Source organism: Lipophrys pholis, assembly GCF_963383615.2.
Source record: "Lipophrys pholis genome assembly, chromosome: 20".
Classification (NCBI taxonomy): domain Eukaryota; kingdom Metazoa; phylum Chordata; class Actinopteri; order Blenniiformes; family Blenniidae; genus Lipophrys; species Lipophrys pholis.
Genome location: NC_137648.1, coordinates 263,868 through 283,732, shown reverse-complemented (window position 1 = coordinate 283,732; position 19,865 = coordinate 263,868). Strand labels below are relative to the sequence as shown.

Sequence of the window (19,865 nt, the reverse complement as noted above, 5' to 3'; positions counted from 1 at the left end):
GGTTTGTTGCTCTGTGGTGAGGATGTTTGTAGACTATCGCTACGTTATTGGCAATACCTGTGGCCAATCAATGCACTCTCTAACATCCGTACCAGTCAAACTCGTACATGTACTCTCACTAGAGGACGTTGCGGTATGAAAAACAGTCAGACAAGCTCTATTTTTGATTTTTTTTCCCCAAATAAATTTTAAGAATTTATTCAAAGGCAGATTGGATACGTGAGAATACCAGCTGATGACTCCTTTAAAAATATAGTGTCTGAATATGTTACTTAGGTTTGTTCGTATGTGTTATTACGGTTACTATCAAGTAGCTAATGCTAGCTCCTGCTAACTGTAAGGCTAACCATTGCAGCTATTCATATTATACTGAATTTATTCAGTATATCAGTAATCTTTGTAAGTTTTTATCGACATGTGAGAGGGTCAAAGTGAGTATCCACTACCAGAGGCAGGAGTTATTCAATTCAATTCAATTCAATTTTATTTGTAAAGCGCTAAATCACATCAACAAACATCTCAAAGCGCTCTTACAATGATAGAGTACAACAGGACCCAACTAAACCTTCCAAAGCAAGCAGGTGTAACAAGCAACAGTGGCCAGGAAAAACTCCCTCGCATGGAGAGAAGTTCAAGAACTCCCTCTTCAGGAAGAAACCGTGGGGCGGACCCTAGACTCTGGAAGGACGGCCATCCGCCTTGACCGGTTGGGGGGAGAAGTACATGGGATAGGACAGGGAGAGAGAGGAAAAGAAGAGGGAGAGAGAGAGGAATAGAAGAGGGAGAGAGAGGAAAAGAAGAGGGAGAGAGAGAGTGGCAGACAGGCCAGATAAGTACAAATACTATGTTATGTTATGCCCCTAGTTATGTCCCTATAGGATGTCTTGAGGGGAAATCGCTGATACTTCTTCCTCAGCAGAGCAAGCGAGTGAAAGAGATGACAGACTTCCTTCACTTCTGCGGCCTCGTACACAGGCTATGGGAACACATATTACTGTTTTATTTCAACACTATTAGGGAATTTTGCATCATATAGGAGCTTTCAAAGCTCTGTAGCTGTCTGTGTGTGAAGCAGCTGAAGTGAGAGAGTACTCACAAACGTCTTGTGGTCAGAATGAAGAGATGATGTTCAGCGAGCTGTTACCGCTAATGGTTTTTTTTGTTGTTCTTAATGGCCTCCGTCTAACCAAAGTAAAACCGTCTGCATTGATCCTGTAAAGATCTGATTCATGTTACCGTCTGGAGTAAATGACTCTTCGACAGGTTTTGATGCTAAAAATGTGAACTGAATAGTCGATATCCAAACGCTAATAGAGTCTAGAATAGCCCCTAATTAAAAAAAAACATTTTTGCTTTCAAACAAGTAGAACATTTTTTTTAATATTTTGTTACATATAACATTACTTAACATTCATCTCGCGTCAGTATGTCAAGTCTTGCTATTTCCACAAGGTGGTATCTGGAGTCACTAAAAGAAGCAGCTTTAGGAATCATGAAGAACGTACAACAACCGAGAGTCTAAATCTCTTGGTTGTTGTACGGTGATGTACTCTTTGTGAGTTGTCCTGGGACCCTCCATTAGGGGGCGCCAGAGATCATAGAGGTCCCTATATTTCGTCTATTCTCAGGTTGATAAAAGTAGATTAGAAAATGTTAACAAACAAAAACATTTCCTAGAATGTTGAGTGTTGGTGAGAGAGCGTGCCGTCACATTTTGCTACTATTGGAGTTTCTCAGGGATAAATTCTGGGTCCTCTTATTTTCTTTCTCTAAAGACAGCTTCATGCTGTGCAATTTTTGGCCGTCGCAGATGAAATTGTGGATTAAATCTTTGGTCTTGGCTATAAATCTTTGGTCCTACATCGCGCTGTGAGACCGGTTCAAGGTCGGCCGTTGTCATGGCAACCAAAGACGACCTGCAATAAGATTCAGACAGTGTCGGATATTTTAGGTGAGGGTGATGCTACTGCGATCTGTTTGTTACGTTTACATGTTGTGTGTTTTGTCGGATAATTAAAGACCATCGCAGTAAATGCTCGCGTCAAATGCTAATAGATGCTAACAAGTATTTGCTTCAAGCTCTCTTTGCAAAATGAGCATCTCGAGTTGGCTTTTCTTTCCGAACCACAGCCACATCCGTATTCTCCCTTTCTAAACACGTAAATGCCACAACGGTTAGCGCTCGTTCAGGTATTGCTAGGTTATGTGTCATGGATGGATGGTGCACGCTTGAGATGTGTCACTCTTGCACAATCACGTTGCCTCACATCGTCGTAGGCTGTGATTCAGCTTGTTTTCATCGTGCAATCGGCACACAGTAAACTTCATGCTGTGGCCTACATTTATCAGATTGGTGTTGTACAGTGGGTTAGCCGTGAACATATAAGATTGTTAACCCCTTAAAAACTGAATATATTTGCAATTATATAAAACAAGTCATTTGTGTTTTTGATTTCAAGCTGATGCTAAATTATGTTACGATAGTTATTTTGTCCATAGAACATAGTGGAGGGCTCGGGTTAGGGGTAGGGTTAGACATTGATGCCCCAAAATAGTATATAAGTATTTACACTATAACACCAACTGGAACATGATCTCGATCAGTCTGTTTACACTTTCCTCCAGCTGAAAGAAAGCAATTTTTGTTGAGGCATAGGGTTATTAGTTAGGGCTAGGGTTAGAGGTTAGGATGAATAAATCGCATGTAGGTCCCATTCCGACCAGTGCATCAAGAAACTAGTGATTGTTAAAGGTTCCTGGGTACATATCGAACATGCACACATCAGCATTGGTGGGATGCGTACGATATCTCAGCTACAATTTGAATGCAAGCAGTTTGTTGCAAACTTGAGACAACAGGCGTCAAGGGGTTAAAGTTCGTAGAAGCCTTTATAGAACAAGCTCAACTAAAAGTCATTGTTTTCTTCAGGGTAATGCTTAAAGTACAGATTTTGGACCTCGGTCAGAGTCTGGATATGTACTCCACCACCACAACTACAAATAGACTAATCAGACTGAGAACAGACTGGATGCTAAAGTCACTCACTACTGCCACTTACTGGACAGTGGGTGGCAGTGGGTGACGACGACGGTGCAGCTCCAATTTAAATAACCCAAAATCTGTCTTTTTTAACTCAATAAAAGCTTTGCAAACAGTATACAGCATCTATTTTCATACTGTAGCTTTACCAATGCAGTGTAACATTCAGGTGAAACCACTCACGTGCTTTAGGGGGCAGTAGTGAATGCTGTCATTTCTGGTCCGGTTCTTTAACAGTTTAATTACATTTTCTGGCTAATCAGCAGTTTATCTGTTTTGAGGACATGTTAGCTGGTTAGCATTCTAGTGCTATCCACACCACGTCCGTATTTTTGAAGGTTTTTCTTGTGTTTATATTGGGTTGTTAACCGTTTGCAGTCAAGGACGAATGAGCAGTGACGGAGATGACAGTGTGAACATTGTTTTCGGGAGGCTTCACGTTGCCTCGTCTGTCCGGGAAACGTTAGCAAGACGACGGCGGCGAAAGTGGTCGTAGCGTCTCTCGCTAACACTTCTGACGCAGATGTTTTACATCCTGTTTTCCAGACAACTTCTACAAGGTGGAGGGAGCGAAGGACGCCTTGATCTGTGGGAACAGCAGTGACGCTGGGTAAGTGAGTGGCTTCACGGGAATCAAACCAGGGGTCCGGGCCTGAGTGCCTACATGTCAGAACGTAGAAGTTCTCTGGTTCGGTTTTTCGAACCAGTGGAAAGTGGTTTCAGTCTGAGTGGAAGCAGCAGCACAACGCTAGCTGTGGATGCTAATAATAGTTTGGTTATGATGGTGACTTTAATTGTTATTGTTTGGAATTAGAAATGTTTTCTCTGACTCGTTTTTAAAGGATTCCACCTCGCTAACTAAACCTTTACCAAAGCTAAGTGTATTTAACTGTATTTAATTTACCAAAACTAACAAACATTACCAAACGAAAAGTGAACGATTAATGACGCCAACTGCTTCAAATATCTGACGTTAATCGACTGAAACCTCATGAATGCCAAGTGAAAGAATAGCATTGCTAACTTCAACCAAAGTTGAAGCAAACTAAAGCTTAGCGTAGCTATTTAAAGCTAACTGAAGCCAACGGTAATCTCAGTTTCAGTCTGATTGGAACCAGCAGCCCAACGCTAGCTGCAGATGCTACTGATGCTAATATTAGTTTGGTTATGATAGTGAGTTTTGGTGAAGTATTCTTCATAGGTTATTCTCACAGTTTGATGAACTGACTTGAAATTTTATCGTTCGGAAATTGAAATACTTTCTCTGACTAAATATTACTTGTTGCAACAGTTTTTGTAGCGTAAGCAAATTTCTACGTATATTTTGCTGTTATCTGGCCTGAACATAAAGTTTCCCAAATGTTTGTCTTGATTTACTGTTAATTTTTATTTCTACTTTTTGTCCTTTTTCTTCAGTATTGCCTGTAGGTTCGAATGTATTTCTTTCATCACTTTTAATTGTCAGATTTTGTGAAAATTTGTCATCAATTTGCTAAAATTGAATCGTTAGCTTTGGTTAATTTCAGCTGTTTACGTTGATTTCAATTGCTCTTAATTTTTGCCTCCTTGTGTAGCCTAAAAACTGATTTAACAAAAAAAATGTCTTGATTTAGCATCAATTTAGTCACTATTTTGTGCAAATTTGGTCCGTTTCCTTCTGTATCTGATGTCACCATGGATACATTTGAGTCTGTTTTCTTGGCTTGTAGTCAGTGAAATGTGTGAAGTTTTTCAGAATTTCAGTTATTAGTTAACGTGAGTGTCGAGTGTTCATCAATCAATGTGAATTTTGTTCTTTCGGTGTGAATATTCGATGTTACTTCGCCAAAAAGAAATGGAATTTTGCTGATGCCACAGTTTGTTGGAGCTCAGATGCGGTGTGAGTGTGTCTCATTGTGTGTGTGTGTGTGTGTGTGTGTGTGTGTGTGTGTGTGTGTGTGTGTGTGTGTGTGTGTGTGCTGGTACTTCACACTGTGTGACATGTCGGGAAGGACTAACGTCTGAGACGAGTGATCATGCTGAGACCGACGCGCTGACAGACACTGAATGACACAATCATGACAGCATCCAGTGTGTGTGTGTGTGTGTGTGTGTGTGTGTGTGTGTGTGTGTGTGTGTGTGTGTGTGTATGCCACTGGTGTCCAGCTTCAAAACAGCCTGCAGCTGACCCCTCCCCCTCCAATTGCCATGTGAAACCTCTCATGATGCATATTCTTAGCTGACTGAGTCTCTGTCCACACGACAACACCGTTTCATGTAACCACATCGTTTTTGGACAATCATCCACGCGGCGCAGTGTTTTAGAGCCTGAAAACGCTATTAGCATTAGCCTGTATCTGCAGAAGCTGTGATTAGCATTAGCATTAGCCAGTATCAACAGGAGCTGTGATCATCTTTGGCAATAGCCTGTATCCACAGGAACTGTAGTTATCAATAGCATTAGCCTTTTGGTACAGGAGCTGTGATTAGCATAAGACTATCCGTAGAGGCTGTGGTTAGCATTAGCATTTGCCTGTATCGACAGGAGCTGTGATTAGCATTACAATTTGCCTGTATCCACAGGAGCTGTGATTAGCATCAGCATTAGCCTGTATGTACAGGCGCTGTGATTAGCATCAGCATTAGCCTGTATGTACAGGCGCTGTGATTAGTATTGGCATTAGCCTGAATGTAAAGAAGCTGTGATTAGCATCAGCATTAGCCTGTATGTACAGGAGCTGTCATTAGCATCAGCATTAGCCTGTATGTACAGGAGGTGTCATTAGCATCAGCATTAGCCTGTATGTACAGGCGCTGTGATTAGCATTAGCATTAGCCTGTATGTACAGGAGCTGTCATTAGCATCAGCATTAGCCTGTATGTACAGGAGCTTTGATTAGCATTAGCACGCTTAAATAGTGGTTAGCATCCTTTTCTCAGAGCTGTCTATGTGTCTGGTGGTTAATCCCAGATCACAGGGCGTCTTCGTTGTTAGTTTTCTTGTATTTTCTTTGTTATAAAGTGAATTCTCTTTGTGCTCACCTTGATGTAAGGCGTGGCTGGCCGGAGGGGGCGGAGCCTACGGGGGCGGGGCACTCTCTCTCCGGGTACACACCTCAATGCGAGGCATGGACGGTCGGCTGAAACCGTCTGACAGGAGGCGGAGCTTTGATTTAGGTCAGGGCTGTGACTGAGTGTTCTCTCTGTGTGACCAGCTCCTCCACTGAGTGAAGCATCTCCCACATTAGTCTGTTTACCTGGCTGATAAAACATTCGGGGGGGGGGGGGGGGGGGGGATCTGATCGATGCTGACACACACACTCTTATCTACTGAGCATATTCAGAAGAACTATTTACTAAGGTCGTGGCACGCATAAACAGTAGGACAATTTCAGAAAGTTGTTTTCCTATATTTCCAAGGAGACAGTGTTTTCAGAAACTTCTGTTTTCCCCGTTTCAATAGAGAAACGAGAAAACAAAAAGTTGTGTGTTCCCCCATTTCGGAGTCGGAGATGGACCATTTTTAAAAAGTAGCTTTTTTCCCCAGTTTTCCACGGAGACTTGCATTTTCAGAAAGTCGCGTTATCCCCAGTTTCCATGGAGCGGGAGCATTTTCCGAAAATCACATTTCTCTTATTCCCATGGAGAGTGTTTTCAGAATGTTGCGTTTTCCATTTTTCTATGGAGACGGGGTCGGACCAGTTTTTTCAAAAAGTTGTATTTTCAGTGGCTCCAAGCAATGCTGTCATGTAAACGGACAATTTAAAAGCCATGAAATGTTTGCGTTTTCTCTTAAAAATGTTATTTTGAAACATCTTGATGGGGGAGAAGCACCAGAACGAGAGCTTCAGCTCCACAGGAACAGTCCTGTTGGACCCGGGTTATAGGAGGGTCCAGGTACCTTGGTCTGTTCCAGCTGTTTGCCCTGGGTCAGCAGGGTCCAGGTACCTTGGTCTGTTCCAGCTGTTTGCCCCGGGTCAGCAGGGTCCAGGTACCTTGGTCTGTTACTCTGTACGACCACAGTACAAACTGGCTCGGTTTCTGTGGGTCTGCACCGCGTTGCAGCTGGAGGGATTCTAACCAGCGTCTCTGAGACGCAGCATGCCGAGCGCGCCGCCTGGCCTGCAGCTGGAGGGATTCTAACCAGCGTCTCTGAGACGCAGCATGCCGAGCGCGCCGCCTGGCCTGCGGCCGGCGCCTCGTCAGCGCAGCTAATTAGCCGCCGTGATGGCATACAGCAGCCGGTCGGTATGTAACATGTGACCTGCGGGGCCATGCAGAGTCCACTTCCTGTTCAGGATCCGCACGGACATGTTGATGAAGCACGCGAAAAAGGAAAGAACACTGGGAACACGAGACGAGGAGAATTACAGGTTTCTGAAGCTCGAGCGCAGAAATAACAGTGGATTGAGAAAAAAACCAGGATGGAATGTCGACCAGAGACTCTGTTCTGCTTCTTTTAAATGGATTTAATGTCCGCATGCTGGGTTGGTCTTTAAGCAGCGCTTTGCTTTGCTGTTGAACTGGTTCAGATCTGTGAGGGTTTCTAGTTGTTCCAGATCTGTGAGGGTTTCTAGTTGTTCCAGATCTGTGAGGGTCTTTGGTTGTCCCAGATCTGTGAGGGTTTCTAGTTGTTCCAGATCTGTGAGGGTCTTTGGTTGTTCCAGATCTGTGAGGGTTTCTAGTTGTTCCAGATATGTGGGGGTTTATAGTTGTTCCAGATCTGTGAGGGTTTCTAGTTGTTCCAGATCTGTGAGGGTTTCTAGTTGTTCCAGATCTGTGAGGGTTTCTAGTTGTTCCAGATATGTGAGGGTCTTTGGTTGTTCCAGATCTGTGAGGGTTTCTAGTTGTTCCAGATCTGTGAGGGTCTTTAGTTGTTCCAGATCTGTGAGGGTTTCTAGTTGTTCCAGATCTGTGAGGGTCTTTAGTTGTTCCAGATCTGTGAGGGTTTCTAGTTGTTCCAGATCTGTGAGGGTCTTTGGTTGTCCCAGATCTGTGAGGGTCTTTGGTTGTTCCAGATCTGTGAGGGTTTCTAGTTGTTCCAGATATGTGGGGGTTTATAGTTGTTCCAGATCTGTGAGGGTTTCTAGTTGTTCCAGATCTGTGAGGGTTTCTAGTTGTTCCAGATATGTGAGGGTCTTTGGTTGTTCCAGATCTGTGAGGGTTTCTAGTTGTTCCAGATCTGTGAGGGTCTTTGGTTGTCCCAGATCTGTGAGGGTCTTTAGTTGTCCCAGATCTGTGAGGGTTTCTAGTTGTTCCAGATCTGTGAGGGTCTTTAGTTGTTCCAGATCTGTGAGGGTTTCTAGTTGTTCCAGATCTGTGAGGGTCTTTGGTTGTCCCAGATCTGTGAGGGTCTTTGGTTGTTCCAGATCTGTGAGGGTTTCTAGTTGTTCCAGATCTGTGAGGGTCTTTGGTTGTCCCAGATCTGTGAGGGTCTTTGGTTGTTCCAGATCTGTGGACCCTGACCTGAGAAGCTGCTTGGACCCAAAGTGGTTTTACATTCTGCTGGTTTACAGTCCCCGCTGCAGCGCCCCTAGTGGTGGCACCACATTTATACACCATTTGGCATACAAACTCAGGCGCAAGATTATACACACATTTAAAGTTGAAGTTTAAGAACAAGTATTTTTAATAAAACTATCGAGACTTAAGAAATTGTGTTTTTCTAAAATTGTCCAGTAGTGCCGCCTCATGGGCTGTCCTCCTGTCCATCTCTGTTAGTGCCTGTTTGTACAGAGAGGGGACAGTTTGTGTCCCCACACAGTGAAACCAGATGAGACGTGAGAGGAAGAACAGTTTAGCAGCATTCATGGATAAACAAGGTTTTATTAGACGGAAGCAATTCAATTTGGTCTGGATCCTTTGTGATATTGTCTTTGTGTCCACGTCCAATTCTAAGTGGCGGTCCCAGACAACCCCAAGACATTTTGTGTCTCAACATTATCAACTGGTTTTTGTTTCTCAGTATCTGGAAGTTCTCCAGGGATTTATTGAGCAGAGAGAAACACATAGCAACTGTTTCTGAATGACTCAAAGACAGACAGTTGTCCTCTAACCATGGCGAGACACTGACCAACTGTTGAGTAACTCTGCAGCCATTTCTGGAGTCTTAGCAGAGACATCAGGGGTCATCACTAGAAAATCCCACGTTTCCTTGTTAACCATGTATCTTGGTGTTGGACCAGTTTGAAAGTGGCCGAGGGTTTTTGTTTGGGCTTTTTGTTCAAACTGCCCACAAGGGGGCACACCTCAAAATATGAGATTTTAATTGTCGTCAACACGGGAGGCTAATATAAACCCACCTCAATTAAATTTAGCAGTGAGCCATAGCTAACCAGGCCTAGCGGTTTGCTGCTAGCTACGGCTAATGGTTAGCCTAGTTTTAAGGTTGCAACCCCAATCCGAGTTCCTCTGGGCTGGGATTAAAGACTCTCACAGCTTCACTGTAGGTTATAAAGGGAAGCTCTTCTTCAGCGTACTATTTAGCGCTTAGCCGCTTATGCTAATTCCTAGCGAATAGCAGCTAGCAGCTAGACGTATAAAATTTGATCTCCATGTGTTTTATAAATAACCCTGTATTTCATTTTAAATCTGTGTTGCTCCGCGGCGTGGATATTTGTAGAGAGCTCCACCATATATTTCATTTTCGTTTTAACCTCTAGCCGTTATCAGCGTATGAACTTTGAACCCTATTGTCATGATAGCCAGTTCCTGCGCCTGATTAACTTACCTAACATCCGTACCAGTCAAAATCTCACGTGTACTCTTGCGAGAGGAAGTTGCGATATGAAAAAGAGTCAGATATTTCATCTGAAGACTATATATTGGAGTTGCTTGTAGCTAGCCATTAGCCACGAGCTAATAAACCCCATTAGCCGCTAATCGACTAAAGGGGCGGGTCTTCCTCTTTCGGTCTAAACCAATGGCTTTCTACTTTGTCATGCTAGTTGTCAGAAACTCTCATGAGCTAACACAAACAGAAGAATCATACTTTATTAATCCCTTTGAGGACATTTCTTCACTGAATTCACCCGTCGGTAGACACCCTAACCCTAACCCTAACCCTCACCCGTCGGTAGACAGCCTAACCCTAACCCTAACCCTAACCCTAACCCGTCGGTAGACAGCCTAACCCTAACCCTAACCCTCACCCGTCGGTAGACAGCCTAACCCTAACCCTAACCCTAACCCGTCGGTAGACAGCCTAACCCTAACCCTAACCCTCACCCGTCGGTAGACAGCCTAACCCTAACCCTAACCCTCACCCGTCGGTAGACAGCCTAACCCTAACCCTAACCCTAACCCTAACCCGTCGGTAGACAGCCTAACCCTAACCCTAACCCTAACCCGTCGGTAGACAGCCTAACCCTAACCCTAACCCTAACCCGTCGGTAGACAGCCTAACCCTAACCCGTCGGTAGACAGCCTAACCCTAACCCTAACCCTAACCCTGTAGGCAGCCACATAGCACAGCGAGAGCCACCCTGCGGCTCAGTTCTGCGTAATAGCATTGAAGCTAACACTAGCTACTGTTTATGCTGACGCATTGTGAATGTTTTGATCGTACATGTGGTCATTTGGTTAGCGGTGCTATCGGATCACAAATGAGGAGGGGATTTATCGGAGCAGTTTGTATCGTAGTTTCTTTTTTGTTTAACTGATTTAGATGTTAAATTTTTTCTAATTAAACTGTCAAAATAAAGCTTAAAGTCTGAATGCTGAACTTATCCCAATTGTTCTGTGTTTGGAACGGAACCCAAACGTTGGAAGACTGGTCGGCGTCCAAATATTTGGCAGAGCTGCGGAGACTTCCAGCTAGCGACTGTCGCTTCATCGTTTTTACATTTCACAGATTAATGAGTGACGATTTTTTTCAAGCCAATATTTTTCTGGGGAAATAAAAGTGTGATTGAAGCTACGTCCAGAAAAGCCTCAAAGACAAAGTCGTTCTCCACCGCCGCTGCGTTCAGTGGGGAGGATTTACAGAGAGAGTCTGCGGGGACGAGGCACCGCTCGCTTCCTGTTTCCTCTCTTCTTCTGTGGTGGTGCTTACAAACAGCCTCCGAGGCTCGTTACAGCAGGAACATCCCAAACAAACTTCTTTACGCTTTAGCACAAATGCACAGATTTACTCTGGAAACATGACAAGATTTGAATTAAATGAGCTTAGCATTCGTACCAATACATTCCCAACTCCATCCACTAGCGTGCGGTGTGTATGCCTGTGCCTGTGCGTGTATACGTGTGTGTGTGTGTGTGTGTGTGTGTGTGTGTGTGTGTGTGTGTGTGTGTGTGTGTGTGTGTGTGTGTGTGTGTGTGTGTGTGTGTGTGTGTGTGTGTGTTTGTGCATTTGAATGCACATTCCATTAAATTAGCTCAGCATTCGTACCGATCCATTTTTAACTCGGTCTGCAAGTATGTTGCCTTCCAGTCTGTGTGTGTGTGTGTGTGTGTGTGTGTGTGTGTGTGTGTGTGTGTGTGTGTGTGTGTGTGTGTGTGTGTGTGTGTGTGTGTGTGTGTGTGTGTGTGTGTGTGTGTGTGTGTGTGTGTGTGTGTGTGTGTGTCATAAAGCTCTCAGCAGCTTCCCTCTCAGTTATAAATGGTTAAAACATTATGTTAAAAGCTGCGTTGATCAATAACTCAACTGCAGGACCGAAAACATTTCTCAAAATGGGGCTTGATTTTGCGTGCGTGCGTGCGTGCGTGCGTGCGTGCGTGCGTGCGTGCGTGCGTGCGTGCGTGCGTGCGTGCGTGCGTGCGTGCGTGCGTGCGTGCGTGCGTGCGTGCTTGCATGAGTGAGTTTCGACGTTCTCAGGAGCCTGTGAATGTGACATCTGTCCAACGTGGAGCCAAAGACACAAAAGAGGCTTCCACCACCTAAACACTGATCCTCAGGGAGATAACTGTGTGTGTGTGTGTGTGTGTGTGTGTGTGTGTGTGTGTGTGTGTGTGTGTGTGTGTGTGTGTGTGTGTGTGTGTGTGTGTGTGTGTGTGTGTGTGTGTGTGTGTGTGTGTGTGTAAAGCTCTGTCATGGTGTTTTTTTACTCAGTACAAAGAGAACTTCACCTCCAACACTCAGTTTTTGGATACAGAGTAAATAAACAGTTTTTTCTTCTTTTCCTCCTGAACTGTGGATTTTCTACTTCCACTGACGCGTCATGATGAGAGAAGCTCTGTAAAGATGCTGCATCATGGCAGCTATGGTCAGATTTAACATGTCGGACGGTTTTCACCTCAAATAACTGTTGTGAAATTAAAGTAATGAAAAACTCCATTCTTGAAAACGATTTTGTAAAAGAGTGTAAAGTTCTCATAGAACTTCTCAGTCAGTACTACTTATTGTAGGTCACACATTTCGTTAAAGAGGCTAATACATTTTGGAGTTTGACTTAACAAATGTTTTCATAGTGCAATCAAATTGTGTGAGGGGAAAGTTTCCGTTGGGTTCATGCAGGACGTCCTCCATCGGGTTAATGTGGAACGGTAGCTGTGGCAGCAGCGAGCTAGCAGCTAACAAGTTGCCAACCGATTGCTAATGAGTTGCTAACAGGTTGCTAACGAGAGTTTGTAATGCTTTGTTACTGGGTGAAAACCCTGAAAACTTTCGGAACGTTTACACCACAATGGTGTTTGGAGTCACTGAAAACGCAACTTTTCGAAAACGGCTTCGACTATGGGCGCAGTAACTAGTAGTTCTGCACATGCTCAGTAGAGACAATCAGAACAAAGGTTCCTCCAGAGTGTCATGACTCCCTGTCCATGTTCTCCTGGACTTGGTACTTTTATTTTGACAGTCACATTAATAACAATCCAACTTGGTCTGTCCACTAGAATGTCCGTGTTCTCCTGTTGTTAATGTTTATTGCTTATTGTTTTGAATTGTGTAGTTTCATTCCACAAAAAAGCGAACAGCATCCAGTAGTGGCCCAACATGAAAACATCTGTTTTCAGTATTTCTGCTGTTTCCATGGAAACAGACATCATTTTTAAAACATTGCCGTGTAAACGCGAAACTTTTCTGAAACGATGATGCTATGAGATTTTCAATTTGAAAAGTTGGGTTAATGTGAAACTTTTCCGAAATGACAACACAAATACAATGCAGTTTCACTTAAACCGTTGCCGTGGAAATGGTGTCTGGGTTGTGTTCTGTTCAGCCTCGGACGGAGAGACATCTCTCCGGTGACCGAGCGCCGTGGGAGGATGAAGAGTAAAAGTTTCTTCTCCACTTGGAGGGAAGAGATGAACTCTGGACGCATCAGGGAGGAAGAATCAGCTCAGGAGAAGCTTCGTTAAAACCTTCACTGCCAATCACGCCGATAACACGCCCACTGTGAGGAAACCAGCATCAGAGACGACCCCTGACCCCCTCCTCCAGCCTGACCTGCCACTATGAATCATGGGTAACCAGAGGGCGGATTAAAGGGAGCCAGGCAGCAACTGATTTATTGTCTGATTCCTGCAGAGTCACAAGAGAGCTCGAGCCTTGATTCCACTGCACAGTATGTTACAGTACGGCACGGCAAAGTACGGCACTGTACCGTAAAGTACGGTACAGTAAGGCAAAGGGCACCCAGACCCAAATCTCTTGTTGGTTCTACCACAAAAAAATACAGTTAATTGTAGGAATGGTTGTGAACAGCTGTGTAACGACGCAGCTATATGACATCATTACGTGACAGTAAACGCAGGACCAGCAAGGAGCTGCTCAGGCGTCCAAGTAGAGCTGTGACACCGCGGTGAAAAGGTTCTGATCGTCCAGCTCCTGCTCAATCTCAGTGTCGCGCCCACATCTCAATAAAGCAAGTTAAGAAAACAACCAGTGAGCGCTAAGTGACGTATGTGAACAATAATATACAGCTGATGAGATATTTAAATATCGCAGCTTATCAAGAATGACGATCATCACGACCAATCAGCAGACGGCTGTGTTGCAGCTACGCCTTATGGAACCGACGGAGGAGTTGGTAACGGTTGGGTACGGTACTTTCGGTACTTTCCACAATTTTTGTCAGTGGAAACACAAAAAATTGTACCGTACCGTACCGATACAGACTGCGCTGTGGAAACGAGGCTCAGCACTCCCAGCATTCGGTGAAGCGGCCATCTTGGAGGAATGAATCTCGACTTGACACGACAATGAAAACCTGAAAGAACGTTTACATGTCAAGTGTCAGGCGTTGCAGAATAAAGATTGAATCCAATTAAGTTCAAACCGTTTCAGATATCGGCTCAGGACCAGCTCAACAAGTCCTCCACAGACAGACCGATCCAAAACCAGTGGACAGGAGATCTGACACCAGTTTATTACAAGTCTAAAACTAGTCTTAAATGAGCCCAGAACTAAATGTATTCTAAAACTAATCTAGAACTAAAATACATTCAGAACTATATGGAGTCTAACACTAACCCAAAACTAGTCGAAAACTAGTCCACGTAATATAGTCTCAAATCAGTTTAGAACTAATCTAGAACTAATCTAAAACCAGTCTAAATTAGTCTAAAATTGAATATATTCTAAAGTAATCTAGAAATAGTCTATAATGAGCCACACACTAAATTTGTATAAAATTGATCTAAAACTATTCTAGAACTTATCTAAAATTGGTTTACAATTGGCCTAAACCTAAATATAGTCTAAAAATAGTCTAAACCTAAATATAGTCTAAAAATAGTCTAAACCTAACAGTGAGCCTAAAACTATTGTGAAACTCATCCAGATCAAGTTAAGCTATTACAAAACTTTAGATAAAATAACAAGTCTTGCTAAAAATTGTCTCATACTAATCTGAAACCGATCCAGAACCAGTTAAAATGCTCCAAAATAAGTCTAGAGCGAGTCCAGAACTATAACAGACTTTACAACTCATCCAAAAAAAACACATTAAATACAGTCGAATTTTGGTCACAAAAAAGGGTTCAAAAGGTGATATAGTGTAAAACTACACTGGAGCCCATCCGAATGGAGTCTAGGTTGAGTCCAGACACCAAATAAAAAACATTTAAGAAATAGCGTCCTAAACGAGTGTGTGAAATAGCTTTTAAGCTAACGCAAGCTACTTATTTCAGTATTCCACCACGTGTATTAAAATGTCATGATTGGGATTGAAGGTCATCTACGTGTTCACTCATGGTGACCGTGTGAACGTTGCAGACCCAGGCCTCGATCACATGTGGTAACAAATCAGATACGAATCTGATCTGGTTCAGTAGGACCGCCATCTGAACAGTCCAGTCGCATGTATGTGACTTCTACGTCATTCATGTGAGACTGACGTCCTAAATCTGCACCGGAGGACGAGGCTCCGCCAAGATGTTAAAAGCTGTGCCCTGTTTTCTCAATCTCCTTCTTTCCTTGTCATTTTGTCTAGATTTTGTCGGCTTGTATTTAACAAGCGCTTGAAAATGGATCTGCACGCTTTGACCTGTGTTGCCAGATTGGACGGGCATCCTCCAAATGGGGAGCCGAACTCTCTTACCTTACTTAGTGCAGTTGTGTGCTTATGACTTGTAATCTGAGAAAAAAATCAGAATTGAGCATGAAGACTTGCAGCGTGAACAAAGCCCAGGCAGAGTGAAATCACACTTGCTCCTGTTAGCAATTGTCTTTGTATCAGCTAATAGTGAGCTCGCTGACGCTAACTACCTTTTACAGGTTTTTACAAACACATACACACATATACGCATTCCGAACTTATGATATATATTAGTAAATACGAGGATAGATATGAATATGCACGGACACAGACGCAAATGTTGCTACGCTAACATGCTACAAAGGGTATTTACAGCCGGATGTTTCGGGGCAGGAGGGCAGATTCTTCCTCAAGCTCATCAGGGCCCAGCTAAGTTTTAGAAACATAAACCTCTGTGTGCGTGCGTGCGTGCGTGCGTGCGTGCGTGCGTGCGTGCGTGCGTGCGTGCGTGCGTGCGTGCGTGCGTGCGTGCGTGCGGCGCCACATTCTGGCAACAAAAAGCAGCATTTGACTCCTGGATCAATGGAGGAAGAGAACCCAGCGTCGTGTGATGAAGGACTGACATGTGCTTAATAATTCAGCAGCTCTAAAGCCGAGAGGCCAGTCGTCATCGTGCAGTCAGATCTATAAAACCAGATTTATTTGTCTTTTATGTGCGCTTCATATTGCAACATCATGCTGTTAGTCGGAGGCTAATTTCCACATCAAGTCTCTCGGTCACGGCTACATTTTCATGTTTTGAAGCTGCGACTGAAGCTACTTTCTAATGCAACCAACTGTCTGCTGGATGATTTATTCAGAATTCACTTTGACCTAAAGATTGCCTTCTTTTTGCTGTAGCAGTGTTAGCTTTAGCATTAGCCACAATGTGTGCTAAATGTTGTGCTCAGGAAGTTGGTTACACCATAAACACGGCTAAGCATTTGATTAGCAAACATGCTAACAGAATCAACTGACCGTATGAATACTGAGATTAGTGCAACTATACAGAAAGAGATAGTTATCAATGGGACAGTTCTAGAATGTGTGAGAGCTCTAGAGTGTGTGAAGTCTTCAGTGTGAGAGACTTCTACAATGTACGAGAGTTCTAAAACATGCTAGGCTAAAGTTCTAGAATGTGTGAGAGCTCTAGAAGAAGCCAGAGTTCCAGAATGTGTCAGAGTTGTAGAATAGGTCGGAGTTCCAGAATTTGTGAATTCTTGAGTGGGAGAGAACTTTAAAATGTATTAGAGTTCTACCACGTGTTAAATGAGAGCTCCAGAATGCACCAGGCTTCTAGAATGTGCAACTTTAAGATGTGAGATTGAGAATGTTAGTTGAAAGTTCTAGAATGGGTGTGAGTGGAAGCTCAAAAGTGTGTAAGAGAACTATGATGTTTCAGTTCTTGAATGTGCGAGAAATGTAGAATATGTTAGAGTTCTAGAAGGTGTTAGAGTTCTAGAAGGTGTGAGCGATGAAGAAGCAGTGCCACTTCCAGTATGTGTGCTTCTCTAATGTTTCAGAGTTCTAGAAGTGACGTTCCCTTAAATGACCTGTGAAGTATTCAACACGCTTCAGGATGGAACATGAGTTTTCTCCACTGTTGGTATCTGAAGTGGATTCCGGACTTGGTTTTAGATTTAATCCAAGGAGGAGAAAGCTGAGAGCGAACATGTTTGCTGAGTTGATTCTGGAACATGGAGGTGGAGCTGAGGTGGAGCTGAGGTGGAGATGCAGTTGCTCATGAATCTTTGACAGCTGCCTGAGTTTGATAATCTGGTTTGGTGATGACTTTGCGAGGAGGACGTTCTCTTTCAGCAGCAGATGTTCTTTACTTTATGTCCCGAAGCTTTAAAGAGCTTCACGTTCTGAAAACTTTAACAAGTCTCCAGGGAAAATCCTCCCTCAGGGTGAAACAGCTTCACAGGTTGTCCTTTAAAAAGGTTTTCCTACACAGGAAGTGAATCACAGAATCCAAACAGCAATCGTCAAGGTTCTGGATTCCACCGAGCTGGTTCAGATCTAGTTCAGATCCCGACTGAGCAACAGTTCTTTGTTTTTCTTAGCGAGCACCAAATCTTCAGATTGAAGTAAGGGTACTCAGCGGTTGGGGGCGGGGTTATCCAGCCTGCAAACCTTCGATCCCAATGGAGGACACCACTGACACCAATCATGTGATATTTTAAGCTGGAAGTTCTTCAGTGAAAAGAAAACTCTTTCCTGCACGATACTTTATGTTGGTCGACTGTTCGGTCTTGGGTTTTTTTGTTCTTCAGTTTCCTATCGAGAGAGTCAACGAGCTGTTTAGTGTCTTATGTGTTGAGTTATTTCCGTCACTACCGGATCAACTGGCCAGAGAAAAAACTGGAAAAAAGGAAAAAAAAGAAAAGAAAAGTAAGGAGAATTTTATTTTTAAATGCATAAAATAAAAAGAGAAAAAAGCGATAAAGAAAGAAAATAGTATAAAAAGAAAAAACTAAATAAATTGTAAAAAAATAAGAACAAGTGTCCGTTTGCACGAGGACATGCGTAGCTGCGTGTGCGCTGGAAAAGAAATGGTGATGTTCGTCTCCTTGGACAAAATGCCCGAAATGTGTTGCCAGAGATTTTTCAGGGATTAATTGCCTTCAAATGTTTAATCAGATTAATCATGCTTAATCAATCTGGGTCCATTTTGACAACCCTACTATGAATACATCAGTTTGACGGTCAATAAAGTTTAGTCCATAATGTTTCTACATACTGTAAATACTTCAAATTGTAGTTACTGCCATAAAGAGAATGAATATATTGTTGATGTGTTTGTCTCCATCGGTTATTTTTAGCTTAAAGGTTGAGAATGTTTGTTTCAGTGATTTATCGTAACATCTCTTCGTTCTCTGCTGTTCCTTTAGCTCAGGGGTCTGGAACTGCAGAAGAGTTCACTGCAGTGGCGGCCGGTGGTTCATTCCTCAGGTTATTTTAATTTAAATACAGTGCCTTTATAAACCACATCACAATCATCTTGTCTTGTTTATGTTGCGCGAGGCCCATTGCTGGGGAGCGCTTGTTAACATTACACCTTTAATAACACATGGAGACAAACACAAGCAGAACCTTCATTAGTTCTTTTAGAAAACAAGGATGTTTTGGGTGGCTGTGGCTCACTTGGTGAACGCTCGTCGCCCAATTGGAAGGTTGCAGGTTTGTTCCCATCTCCACCTGTCCACGTGCCAAAGTGTCCTTGAGCAAGACCCTGAATCCCAAATTGCTCCCAAAGGATTGACAGGACCTTGTATGGCTGCAGCCGCCACTGGTGGTGAATGGCTGAATGTGACCAACGATGTAAAGAGCTTTGGGACTGCTCACACACCTGAAAAATGCCAAATAAATGAAATCCATTTCCCATTTTGGGGCTGGTTTACTTGAAATGACCTCTGGTAGATTCTCATCTAAACATCTTTGAAAACATTTTAGAATTGTGCCTCAACATGCAACATAAACTGCTTTTTAAGGTTTTTTTAAACATATATAAAAACATTTGATAAATTCTGAAGTTGAACCTGACCTGCAGCTTTCAAAGGGTGAATGAGAAGAGCAGTGACAGAGTTAGTAGTCAGAGACTCACTGCTTGTTGTCTTCATGTCAACATCCTGTAGAAACACGGCAGAACAAACCAGAACTGACTTTATCCAATCTGTGGGCTGGGGGCCATTTAGAAAGTGCTTTCAGGCATGGACGTCAAATGATGCGAATTGGTTAAATTTTATGTCTGTGACTTATATTGTTGATTAGTAATTGGTGAAACCTCGAGTAAACCCCGCCTCCTCCGGGCGCTGTCGGGAGTGCCCAAGGCAGTTCCACACACACATTAGAGAGAAACATCAAGAAATCGGCTCAATTATTGTAGATTATCTCTAGAAAATGAAGCACTGGCACCCTCTTTGACCAAACCGCCAACTGCAGTACATTTTTTAATCGGATTAATCATGATGATGGATTAGTCTACCCCCGGCCAGCTCAGTAGGTAGAGCATGAGACTCTCAATCTCAAGGTAGAGGGTTCATGTCCCACGCCAGGCGCCACCTTCCTGTGGGCTCTCCACCTTCCTGTGGGCTCTCCACCTTCCTGTGAGCTCTCCACCTTCCTGAGGGCTCTCCACCTTCCTGTGGGCTCTCCACCTTCCTGTGGGCTCACCACCTTCCTGTGGGCTCACCACCTTCCTGTGGGCTCACCACCTTCCTGAGGGCTCTCCACCTTCCTGTGGGCTCACCACCTTCCTGAGGGCTCACCACCTTCCTGTGGGCTCTCCACCTTCCTGTGGGCTCTCCACCTGCAGGAAGGTTCTTAATGGGTCAATGTGATCTGGGTGACGGTGCTCAGACTGACACCCCCACCATCCGGGAACGGAG

General features: G+C 43.7%; 1 protein-coding gene across 1 annotated transcript in view; it reads left to right on the top strand.

Annotated features, from left to right (window-relative positions):
• Positions 1 to 19,865, top strand: part of LOC308125732 (sodium channel protein type 3 subunit alpha-like) — a gene marked incomplete at its 5' end in the record, with an annotated part of 157,261 nt that overhangs the window by 17,818 nt on the left and 119,578 nt on the right. Inside the window, one exon of the mRNA XM_080489691.1 lies at positions 3,587 to 3,650. Within this exon, the coding sequence (XP_080345817.1) occupies positions 3,587 to 3,650 (64 nt within the window). The remainder of the gene's footprint in view (positions 1 to 3,586; positions 3,651 to 19,865) is intronic.